The sequence below is a fragment of the Ruditapes philippinarum genome, unplaced genomic scaffold (genome assembly GCF_026571515.1).
Source record: "Ruditapes philippinarum isolate M1 unplaced genomic scaffold, ASM2657151v2 ctg4062_1_1_1_1, whole genome shotgun sequence".
In the NCBI taxonomy this organism is placed as follows: Eukaryota; Metazoa; Mollusca; class Bivalvia; order Venerida; family Veneridae; genus Ruditapes; species Ruditapes philippinarum.
In genome coordinates this window covers 24,764-36,770 of record NW_026858275.1, presented here as the reverse complement: position 1 = coordinate 36,770, position 12,007 = coordinate 24,764, and the positions used below count along the sequence as shown (strand labels likewise).

Here is a 12,007-nt window from a genome sequence, read left to right as displayed (position 1 = left end):
GGAACATTAATCTTGAAAACGTATTTCCAGTCCTGTCATGCAACACTACTCATTGTAGAACCTTTAAAATATCAACAGGTGGACAATTATACGAAACATTATAGAGAATTATGAAGTTTACAGATAAACAAATTGTAATTACTTTTTTTTATTGGCAATAACATTGTGGAATACTATAAATGTTTTTATATGTGAGTCTTTGATACATTTCAGTAATTTATATGTCAGGTACTAAATGTTGGTGTCATCTTTTGCGTTGTAATGTTTTTTAAGGTAATATTTTCTAGTTGATAACACTTTTCTAAATAAAGATTTTATTATTATTATTATTATTATTATTATTATTATTATTATTATTATTATCGAATATACTCTATTGATTCATTTTTGTTCAATACTCCTTAGACCCGATAACAAGCATTTTGGTATATATCAATGCATTTACAGTTTTAGGAATTCATTGTACGGTTTGGTTGTCAATGGCAAAATAAGGAAAGGTCGGGCTGAACATATTGAAAAGTTCATAAATAACTCTCTAAGAACAAAAAGATTTTTACAAACCATGGGTATGACATAAGCATTACCAGGGCTCCTATAAATGTTCATCTTTTGAGTTGAGGTCTTACAGTCTTCGTATCTTGTTTGATTTTAAGATTATTTATTATAAAATCAAAAAATGGCGTACTATTCAGTGAAATGTGTCGAATGAAGATCCCCGATGAGCTCTATAAGGCAACAACTGCGACTTTGTGATCTATTAGAGAAGATCCCTATGGACAAAAAACTTACTATTCATGACATAAATTTACATCATGAGTTGCAGTCAAATAAGTTTAATTTTCAAGCACTTTGATAATTTAACATCTGGTGAATTATTCATTTTATGTTAATATTCACAGGAAACTAAATACCAGCACCATACAACAAAACACCGGAAAATGAAGTATATTTATAATCTGCACCGCCGTCGATGAGAGCATTAGGAACACCGTACGCTTGTATAAGGACTCGATCTCCAGCTCCAAGTTTCAAAATGACTAAATTTCCACCTTGATCATTATGTTCGTTCTGAATACCTTCTGCAATAACATCCACTTTGTTTTTACCATTTACTTGAAGTTGTAACAACACCTGATCATGCAGGGCCGTACTCGCCAACAAAGCATGACAACAAGTAAACGCCGTCAATCGGTACGGTAAACACTCCAGTATTTGTATCATATGCGTCACCGTCGTTGATATACGCCTTGTTGAAAACGATGGTTTGTCCAATTACGATATTAGATAGTGCATCATCTAGAATTGCAGAAAACGATATACCGACTGGAGGGCTGGCGTCGGCTACAATAAATAATACACCTATATAAGGTAAAACGTTATGTTTCTTAGAAAAGAGTATTGTTATGGCCCTGCATCAGAATTGGTATTTCAAAGGTTAACAAAATAAGAGCGTTTCACCACTATGTTAAATATCTTTTGTTCTTTAAATTAAATCAATCATAGCAAGTTCGTAAGTAAGGTTCATACAAAGATCTAAAATGCCAGTTCATACAAAGATCTAAAATACCAGTTTGAACAATTCATTATTTGCATAAAGAGATAAAATTTCACGATCTCTTTTTCAATCAGGAACCCTATTACTGGATCCAACATAATCCGTTAGCGTAACATAAATGAATGACATTCCGTCCCAAGCAAGACTGAACATGATCTGTACCTTGGACATGATAAACATTTTGGCATTAGTATTTCATTTATATCCCGAGCGGTCTTGTAAAAGGCAAGTATCATTAAATCTATTTTTATACAAAGTATGTTTTTAAGCTCAAAATCTGGAAACAAAGTGATCCCTCGGAAGCATTAATCACAACAAAATTACTTGACTCGGTTTGTTTGAATATGTGGGATAATGATGGATAATGAATAAGTGCAGCACCCCTCATGCCCCCTAGCACCGGCTTGAGTGGTACTCAATTTTCAACACTCAATAGTGCAAGCCTAACCGTCTCAAATTGTGTCAGCAAACTTTAAAAGGATCTTCCACGGGGTTTGAACATTTGATGATAATTATAATATGCATCACATAAACATGCTTTAAATTCTTAGCAGGGTGACATTTGAACGAAGGTCATTGGTATAAAAAAAAGTCATTCTAAACAGCAAGTTTGGAGTAAATGAAATCTAAGTTCAAAGTAAAAGACCATTGCTGTCGCGGATCAATTGATTATCAACCAAAACCTAGCATATATATTCTTTATCTTAGATATTCTTACGGCGCAAGCCTGTTCTAGCTCACTACTTTTAAATTGCAAGTGCTCAGCTCAGACAAATTCAGTGCAATGACGCCATATATTGAGGTTCTTTGAAAACAATGCTTTTGCAAATTTGAGTAAATTTTGAATTAGATGACAAATATCTGAAATAACGTATTAAATGGAAAACACATTTTTAAATGTCCAAAACGACAAGAACTAATTAGTACTATGAAATACATTACATAAAGTTTACCTCGTTTATTTCTTGCCATAACATTACTTTGTTCAACTGATTTCTCCAATTTTGCCACTGTTCTTTGAAGTTCATTCACTTGCTGCAACAATTTTCCGTATAAATTTTCAATAGGATAAGCATATACAGCAGTAAATGCTTGAAACAAAAGTACCACACATAAATGCATCATTACGTGAATACAAGTCTATACTTTGATTATACTTGCTGGTATGACAAGGCCATATATACTTTAAGCAAGTGTCGTGGTCTCCCCATGAGGCTTCCACCAGATAATGTCATATGTAAACAACATCTGTCCGTTTCTAGTGTCCAAAAACTTTCGACTGAATCGTGCTGTTACATACATTAAAAAATCACGTTTAAACATTTCAGGTTTGTTCTTATCTTCATTTATGTAACCTAGATTTGTAATTCATAGAACAACATGAAAGGTACACTACTGGTATGTCAATGGAAACATAATAACAGTATATACCCGATATCTTGATGCACTCTCCTTATGCATTAATCAAGAATCAAAATGTTTTAGAGTATATTAACTGTTCTTGACAAAAATATCAATATTGTTTGTAAAGTTTGGTAATTTTTCTGTTATTCGAAACACAAATATGTTTCTTAAGAGTATAGCAATCTAAAAGTAATAGAAGTTGGAATAGTTAGTGGCGGCTGTAAAAAGTCTCCCCGTACATTTAATCAATGATGTTATATATTCGATCCTTGAAGATCGTTCAGCACGACATTATTGTTGTGCTTGTGGTATTTTTTGGTTTCAACTTTTCGGCATTTTCTAGTTGGGTGGTTCCAATATTCCTACTTGAATAATGTTGAATCACCCTTAGGATATGTTGCCTGCTTTTTAAATTTGTCTTTTGACGTCTTATCTGTGATACGCAGGCTTCATAACCTCTGATCCCCTTTCAAAATTCCATTTTATTTAGTTCCACCCATTGTTTTCTCGTTTAGGGCACACGCTTTTTATTACTTGGGGACCATACGCCGCTTTTCATGGAATGGCACGGAAGTGTCACATTGAAGATTCCATGATAACCGCCGTATGAACACATCTGCGGATGTTTCTAAATTCAAAATTTTACTATTTCATGTTTAAATGTTGAATTCTGCTTAAGGGCGTGGACGGTAACTTGCACTTTCCAGTACCGTCCATGAACAGGCTCAATCAAACCGAGCCTGCAACATTTTCAATTTTGCCGTGTTGGGCTTTCTTTAGGGGTTCTGTATTTATCTATTTGACAAAGCAAATGGTCAAAGCAAATGGTAAGTTTATCAGTCAATCGGAACGTCCTCGGCTATATTTTTTAACCCTTTACTTCATATAGACGTTTTTTGACGGCTTTTCGACCCCTTCCCCTATTTGAGACCTCAAACAGTGAAAAATAACCCTATTTAGGCCCCAAACAAATTTTTTTGTTTGGGAAATCTTGATAAAAAAGTGATTACTTTTTCGTCGCCGCCTCCATCCAAAAGGTACATATGGGGGTTGCCAGAAGGGGTATGTTTCCCCCTCTTTTTAGGGGGACTTCTGAGAGGCAAAAAATGACCCCAGGTGGATCATAAGGTAATGTGTAACCAACGCTGAAAAGCCTTTGACTCTATCTCAGTCCACTGAGAAGTTGCAGTACTTTGAAATCAATTTTGACGGAAAAAATCAACACAAAAAAGTGTTTTTAGTCAAATTTGAGATGTCCCCTCGTTGCCAAGGTTACAGGAAATTTAAGACTGAGCATGTCTTTACAAAGGCAATGGTCCAGTCAACATTTAATGCCAAGTTTGATTAGTATTGAAGCATTTTTCATAGTTTCATAGCAGTTTGAACTTGTAGCAGGAGACATTTCAATGAAAACGGCCATTTCTCACAATATGCTCATGAGTGAAAGGGATAATAACCTCGAAGTACATATGGATTAAAAGTAGTTCTACCACGTGGTTTCAGATGTAAACAGAAACAGAGAGAAATATGTAAAACGAATGTATATATTTGACATAAAAAGGAAAATAAAGTCTGTTTCGATACAATTATGATTGAAAATATGTCTGACAACCATTTTCAATTTAAATTAAATATGGCCGCTGTGCAATTTTAAACAAATCCGACTAAATGTCAACAAATTTGCATTTTGTACTTTCGGTTTCTTCAATCATGATAGAAAATATTTTAATAATGTATTGTTTGTTTTTGTATGTATGAATTCACTTATTATAATGGACTTTTACTTGATTTATTGGTGATAAACTTGCCGACAACTCCCGGCATTAAATCACTACTGTTTACATTTTAGTTTCTTAGCGTAGGTTAGACCGAAACCGCATCCGTTCTGTGTATTCATACTTTTGTGCTCGAGATCCTTATCCGAAGACTGACGGAAAGGGCCGAAAAGTTGCAATTGTGTACAAGTCGGAAGAGTGACAATCGAACAATTCCAGTCCAAAACATACATCTTGAATATATTATATTATTCCAGTCTCTATGCATACAATCGGACACCAGAAAACGACGTATACCAGTAACTTGCAGCGCCGTCAATATGGACGTTTGAACTATCATAAGCCTGAATCAAAACTGTATCTCCCGCATGCAGCCTCAATATCACTAAATTCCCTCCCTGATCATTATGACGATCTTGCAAACCTTCAGCGACAGCATCAACTCTATTTTCACCATTCACTAAAAGTCGTAAAACAACCTCATCTTTGTTCCATTCGGCTACAAAGTAAGAAAAGAGATAAACGCCATCCATGGGTACCGTAAACTCGCCAGTTTGGGCATTGTATGCGTTTCCTTCGTTAAGGAACACTTTGTTGAAAACAATTGTCTGTCCAATTACGATATTAAACAGTGCATCATCAAGAACTGCGGAGAATGATACGCCGGATTCGACTAAAGCTGAAACGTAAACGAAGTGAACATTAAAGAATTGTCCTTTAGATCCAAGACTAAGTAAGTCAATGAGAAATATTATAACAAATACCATTAAATCTAACATACAAATAACTCTTTAACAAGTACGTTATAAAAACAATAAAAACATACAATTATACTTGGTCATCTTTCAAATACATTGTTAAAGGGTTTTGTCTTCTTCTGAAATGCATTATCTCTTGTATAGACCAAATAACATAATATTAAAGATTGGAGAAAGTAAAAGTTAAGTTACCCCGTTTATTTCTTGCTTAAAAACTTGACACCAAATTTGCAACCGTGTTTTCTAGTTTCTCCAAACGCTCTAACAATGATATTTCTGCAGGCATAGCCTGTACGCCACACAATACTGCTGCAACTGCAAACGCTAAATATGCCTTCATAGTAAAGAAATGTCTACTATTTTGTATAATTTCAAGCAGAAAAGAGTCTGTATAACCGCTGTTTATTCTCTAACTGTTACATAAGATCTGCATTTAAAGTAAACAAAATTAATGTGTGTCTAGAAGCAAACAAATGTCATATACATGTATAGTGAAAATTATCTTTATAAGGTCAGGCTAGATTGCACAATATTATGAACAATTGTAAAGCTACTTGGCGAAACAACTAAAAATATTACACGGCATATAATTGCTATATCTGTTGTAAACAAAATCATAATTGAGGAAGCCATGGTATATAAATAAAATTTATAATAAAGATATTAAAAAGTGTCTAGTATATTATTCAGTATAAATTAACGGTTGAAAACATATGACAAGAGCGAGTAGAAGAGTGATACAATATACATAATCGTTCCAAACGTAAGCATTCAACAAATTCTTATGTATTTGTTGAGCATTGTACGAGAACATAATCCTTCATTGTCATTCCATTTAACAGTCGTAATATAAAGGTGGGGTTAACACATGCGTAATTAGTCAAAAATATTAATTATTAAGAGTAATAAGTCGTATAAATCAGCATTTAAGTTTGTCTTTACAATTTAAAGACTGAAGTGATTTCATTGGTCTGGAAATGATGTTGAACATGAAGTGATTGAAAAAGCTAAAAGGTAAAAAATGAATAAAAACTACAAGGTCAATATACATGTACTTTTATTATAATCATAGAGAAGTGCGTCAGAACAAATTCTTCTATTATCGTCACTCATTACCATTCATATTTAACAAAATAAGCCGAAACACAGGTATACCAATCATTCATTGTTTCAAAAGTAACGGTTCATATACATATATCAAATGTTTAACCACAATCTCTTTTATTGCCTGACTTCAGGTAAGGAAACGAAGCATAATTTGGTGATCTTAAGGAGGTTCGCTCTGTAAAGACCAGGGTTAGATAAATTACTAGGTATGTTTTGTCTGTATTTCAACGGCATTGTCTGCTAGTCTCTTACGTATGCAAGCTTGATATTCAATGGTAAGGATTAGCTAAGATCCAATCGTACAGGATATTACAAATGTATACTGAGACTCTTAAAAATATCTATTTCACGTGTTTCGTTCGTATCGTGTATAGTTTACAATGTAAACTACTGGTCAGTACTTGTACACGAGTCTTATGTGCTTGATAGTGTATGATTATTATGTTGATTTATTTGACGATTTAATAACTTTATGTGAAAATACAGGCACTGTAATGATGTACTAGTTAGTAATTCGAGATCTATCAATGATTTTACTAGCTTACTCATGTTTTTTTAGGTTTAATGAGTTAATTAATTTTCATTGTAACGATATTCAGTTTTACGACAATCATTTTTCTTTCTATATCAGAAAATGAAAGACTGACCAGTACCGACAGGGTAAAACAATCGTTATTTCGAAGGGTGTATCAGTTGCATGTCCGTATAATATGACTAAAATATATTTTCAAATTACTGGTTTAAATTGTCCGTTTCGGATGACAACTTCACGTTTAAACCGTGATTTAGATCAAAAGGGGAATGTAGTTTCTATACACAAAAACAAATGGTTAAGTTATCTAGGGTTAGAAAATGTTCTGTTTCTAGATTAAAAGGGGTAATCTATTTTCATTCTCTTCGTGCTGGGGCGCTACTATGACGGCTAACGCTGGCGTAAATGACAGGTGCATGAAGAGACATGAGCGTTGGAAAGGAGAAAATAGTAAGACGTCATATGTTCCGGACTCCGTGATGTTTCAAAATCAATGGCGCTGTAGCAAGTAAAATCTCGTTGTTTCTTAAGTCCCTCTTTTTGTGCTTTATAAATCGCACGTCTGGTATTGTATTTATGTTTTTGTTATTTCTTTAAACGAAAGAAAGGAAGAAAGACTATCTATTTCACGCGTTTCGTTAGTAAAGCGTGAAGTGAAATATTTGTTGGTACAAGCAACATTCTTCTCTTTTTTACTACCGGAAAGACAACGTGTGTATAGCAGCCATGTTTAATAAGCAAATTGAACTTCATTTCGAGCATGAAAATAATGATATTTCCAAAAAAAGCAGAATTTAAAACCTCTCAAAAAGAATTTTCTCAAGCTAAAATTTCGAGGATTCATCAAAGTTTGGCATCGAACGAAAGTTACACTTTCTGTAAAAAGGAAACATGAAGGGCAACAAACAGTCAACGTGTCTGTCCCTTGATATATTGAAGGAAGCTTATGTTACCTCTAGGACGCTGTAAACGAACGGTTCCAAGCTAGGGAATTACTTCAGCAACGAGGAAAATTGACGAAAGTATTGACGTACTTAATCATAGAGAAGAAAAATTTACTAAGCTTGCAGATTCGTCTGATTGTTGGTGATGAGTTGTACAAGAATATGAGACACATCCCTTAGCTGACGACTCCGACGACGAAAAGAAAATTTCAGAGCTAAAATGAAAATAGATCGTAAGCTGAAGCAGGTAAAAGTCTAATCCCGGGTTGTGCAAGTCAATATATTCTTAACATTGTAAAATTTGGTTATAAACTACTAAGAAAGGGCTGTATAACGGATACTCTAGAAATGCCGTACATCGTTAAGCCTTTAACAGTGGCTTATAGAAAATCGGGAAAAGCTCGTTTAGTTTTAGATTGTAGGCATATTAATCCTGACCTTTTTCAAATTTAAATGTCAATTTCAGGATCAGTCAGTTGATAAGCAAATGTTTAAAGCCGGGGATTTTCGTTTTTCTTTTGATATAAGGAGTGCTTATCACCATGTCACTATCTTCAAAGAGCATCAAAAATATGTTTCAGGTTTTGTATTTACTAAACTGTTGAGAGTTGTTGTAATTCAATGGAGATCACTTGTTGTTTTCTTTGGCGAGTCGGTGACATCAGTCAGAATTGCCTGGATTTATACCAAGCTTATGCCCACTTCCCTAGCAATGCTTCGTAGGTCTCGCCTCCTGTCGCACATGACCCAGATCGTGCACAGCTGCGACAGTTTCATCACTCCAATGTTCTCTTGCCCGTCTTATCTTCAGCAGCCAATTGTTCATAGTGCTATGGGAAGGGGACTCCTTCCCAAGTGTATCCATAAAGTCCTTATGAATTTCCTTTGGGACATCCTTTTCTTACAGAGATATTTAATGACAGCTCTAATTTTTACTTTCTCCGTTTGGTTTAAATGACACATCCCTCTATTGATCAATGTCTGTTTTATGTTACTTAATCTGAGTTAAACCGCGTGTAACTCTGTCTGTAATCTTCAATAAGATATCGGTATGTAAATGTCAGTGTAGCGGCAAGAAGTATAACGGGCTGAGAACTTTTTGATCATCCCAAATACCACGTACAAAATTTAGTAAATAGGCTTCATTTATTTTACTTTTTTATTTTTGGTTGTAAAAAATTTTCTACCTTTGTATTTTTCTGTTTTGGTTTAAATAATTGTGCATTTGGGGGGTTTTCAAATGTTTTTTATGTTGTCAGACATTGTAAATTTCATTTTTTCCCGGGAAAAAAGTTTTTATTTTCTCAAGATGTAAAATATTACTTTCTTTAAAATTATCAAAGTTACACCTCAACCCCGGGGTTTGAACTATTTCAATCCGTAAAAAGCCCAAGGTTATTTTTTGGAAATTTAGCCAGATGTAAAGTATAAGCTGGCAGCCCACAGGGTTGTACATGTTTGCCTGAAAAATGTGAGGGTTTAAATAAATGTAAATAAATTCCCCTGGAAAAATTTAAAGTTTTTAATTTTAAAATTTCAAAAATTTTAAATCGGGGAAATTTCTGAAATCCGAACAATTTTTTAGGGTCCCGTAATTTATCCTTTTTATTTCTATGTAATTCCCGTACTTCTTAATTCTGCACTCCGGACAATTTTCTGGTAAATAGCAGTTCTCATTATTCAATTAAATGATATTTACGATTTAACAGTAAATGATAAACTAGCTTCTATCATTGTAGAAATGACAAGACTGATGTTGCAGAAGTAATAAGTGGACAGTTGTTATTGTCAGTAGGTACTATTTGATGACAACTGGCCATTTTTAAGACATGCAGAAGATGTTTTGGTGACAATGATAATTAGTAATTATTCGAAGCGGTCAACCATATTTAAGTTCTTGTCAAGGTAGAAGAGTAATTGTTTTCGGTGTCACAAACAAGAGATCAGTGTCTGGTCTCCGATGAAATACGGCGTTTTAGATATTTCGGCTAATCTTAGTTGTCGACCTTTGATTAACTTGTTTGTCATGTATATAAAAAAGAACAGTGATGCCAAAAAGAACATATTTTATTGCGGAATTCACTACAAACCACATTCTAGTAAACAAATATGTTTTTCAAACACGTGATAATTCTATCAAGATATCAGTAATATTATAAGAAAATATTTTGTGTAAGAAAATTGAGAATACAAAAAAAAATGTAAAAATTAAAATTCAGCAGTTAGATGCCCTAGATTTGCAAAACGTTGAAAATTAAACATTGACAGAATACAACTATTGATGTACAGTTGTTGGCCTTTTATGCTATCGTTGTTTCATTAGTATTTATTGAAGATGAAATCACTTGGGCAGCAAAATATATATCTGATCTTATATCTAAATGCATTAAGGGTATATATAATTAATATTCTGCAACAGTTCAATTGTCCGTTTAATAGAAATACAAGAGTTGACATTTTCTATGACTGCTTATATATTCAGGAGTACTTTTCTACAGGTATGGCAATTTCTGTAACTTACATAGTTACAATCGTAGTTTCGAAAAGAATGATTGTATACAAGATTATACCATTCACTCTTGTTATATTGCTAATATGTAACAGTTGTAACACATGCTAACTATGAATAAATTAAAATTAATCATTGCAAATAAAAAGAGAAGTTTATGGTAGAAAAACTTTTTGTTTAAGGCTAAAAGAACGTGCAGTTGATGCAAATAATGATAAATAAAATTTGATAAACAAGATTAACAAGGAAAGACGGCGTTCAATAGCTGCAACCACAACACGACTCAGCAACAAGAAGCATGAAATCAAGCTTTAAAATAATAATGATAGTAAAATTGAACCGTAAAAAGTAAAAGAAATTAAATGAATGTAAAACAAATATATGATCAATAAAAGTGTAATGTGTATTCAGAAATTAAACTAATTTAAAACAATAATGATATATTTTTTATTAAATGGTTTTATCACACACTCGTGCTGATTTTGCGACTCAGTAAAAATGGTATTGCACGGCCGTGCATATATTTTGACGTGACGTCAAAAGCGTTATACAACGATAGTGTAAAAACGCGCTATATGTCAGCGTTATACTATAGTCGCGTCAATGAAAAAAGAATCTTTTTAAAGATTTTATTGATCTCGTTGAAAAAAATAATATCATGCTCGCCAAATGCGCGCAAAATATAATTTTATTCAACTCGTGCCATAAATTCACCATTGAACTTACACTCATCCAATATCCTCTATTCATTACACTTCTGCGCCGTAGTTTATGTGATAAAGCTATTTAATAAACACGATATTACACTAATATCATGAAGTCATTTGCGTTTTACAAACATAAAGCTAAATATACAAACATAATAATAGACCTTTTTACCACGCGGTCCGTTGCTATAAAAGATCGACCGGAATTAGAATTTTCCCGCGCATGCGCAATCTGCGTAGGGCAGAAAATCCTTCGCCCTACATAGAAATATAGCAGAAGTTCATAGACAATACCGAGTTAGTTCAAGATAAACGGTAGAAATTATATGAAATAGCTTTTAACAAATATAGAAAAGATGTCTTATAGCTTTGTGGCGAAGAATGTCATAAAAAGGCATGGAAAAGATACTTGTTTAAGAATTTACGATCACGGACCTGACACTAGCTGAGATTATTTTTTTTAAAGAAGATGTGTAAATTAATGTATCTATTAGCAAATGAAAATTCAACTTATTTGCTGTTGAAATAGTTCATATAAAAACAAAAGAAATTTTAAAACATGAAATCGAGATTAATTATAATTCTGAAAAACGATCAGAACAGGTGATGGGTAATGCATTTTTCAATTTGCTCAATATATATACCTGATTATATATATCCTTTATCCGATTTGCCTGTGATGCAAACAGAAAAAAATTAAGTCACATAAATAGATT

The 12,007-nt window shown here is 33.3% G+C and overlaps 2 protein-coding genes across 2 annotated transcripts; both read right to left on the bottom strand.

Annotated features, from left to right (window-relative positions):
- Nucleotides 1–476: 476 nt before the first annotated feature.
- LOC132752643 (uncharacterized) lies at nucleotides 477–2,712 on the bottom strand. The gene is made up of 2 exons (XM_060742993.1): nucleotides 2,509–2,712; nucleotides 477–1,341 (listed from the first exon to the last, which is right to left on the bottom strand). The coding sequence occupies exons 1-2, from the start codon at nucleotides 2,678–2,680 to the stop codon at nucleotides 1,136–1,138; spliced, it is 378 nt and encodes a 125-aa protein (XP_060598976.1). The 5' UTR covers nucleotides 2,681–2,712; the 3' UTR covers nucleotides 477–1,135.
- Nucleotides 2,713–4,489: 1,777 nt separating this feature from the next.
- On the bottom strand, nucleotides 4,490–5,832 carry LOC132752642 (complement C1q-like protein 4). The gene is made up of 2 exons (XM_060742992.1): nucleotides 5,709–5,832; nucleotides 4,490–5,413 (listed from the first exon to the last, which is right to left on the bottom strand). Exons 1-2 carry the CDS (start codon nucleotides 5,830–5,832, stop codon nucleotides 4,995–4,997), a joined length of 543 nt encoding a protein of 180 aa, XP_060598975.1. The 3' UTR covers nucleotides 4,490–4,994.
- Between the last annotated feature and the right edge of the window lie 6,175 nt (nucleotides 5,833–12,007).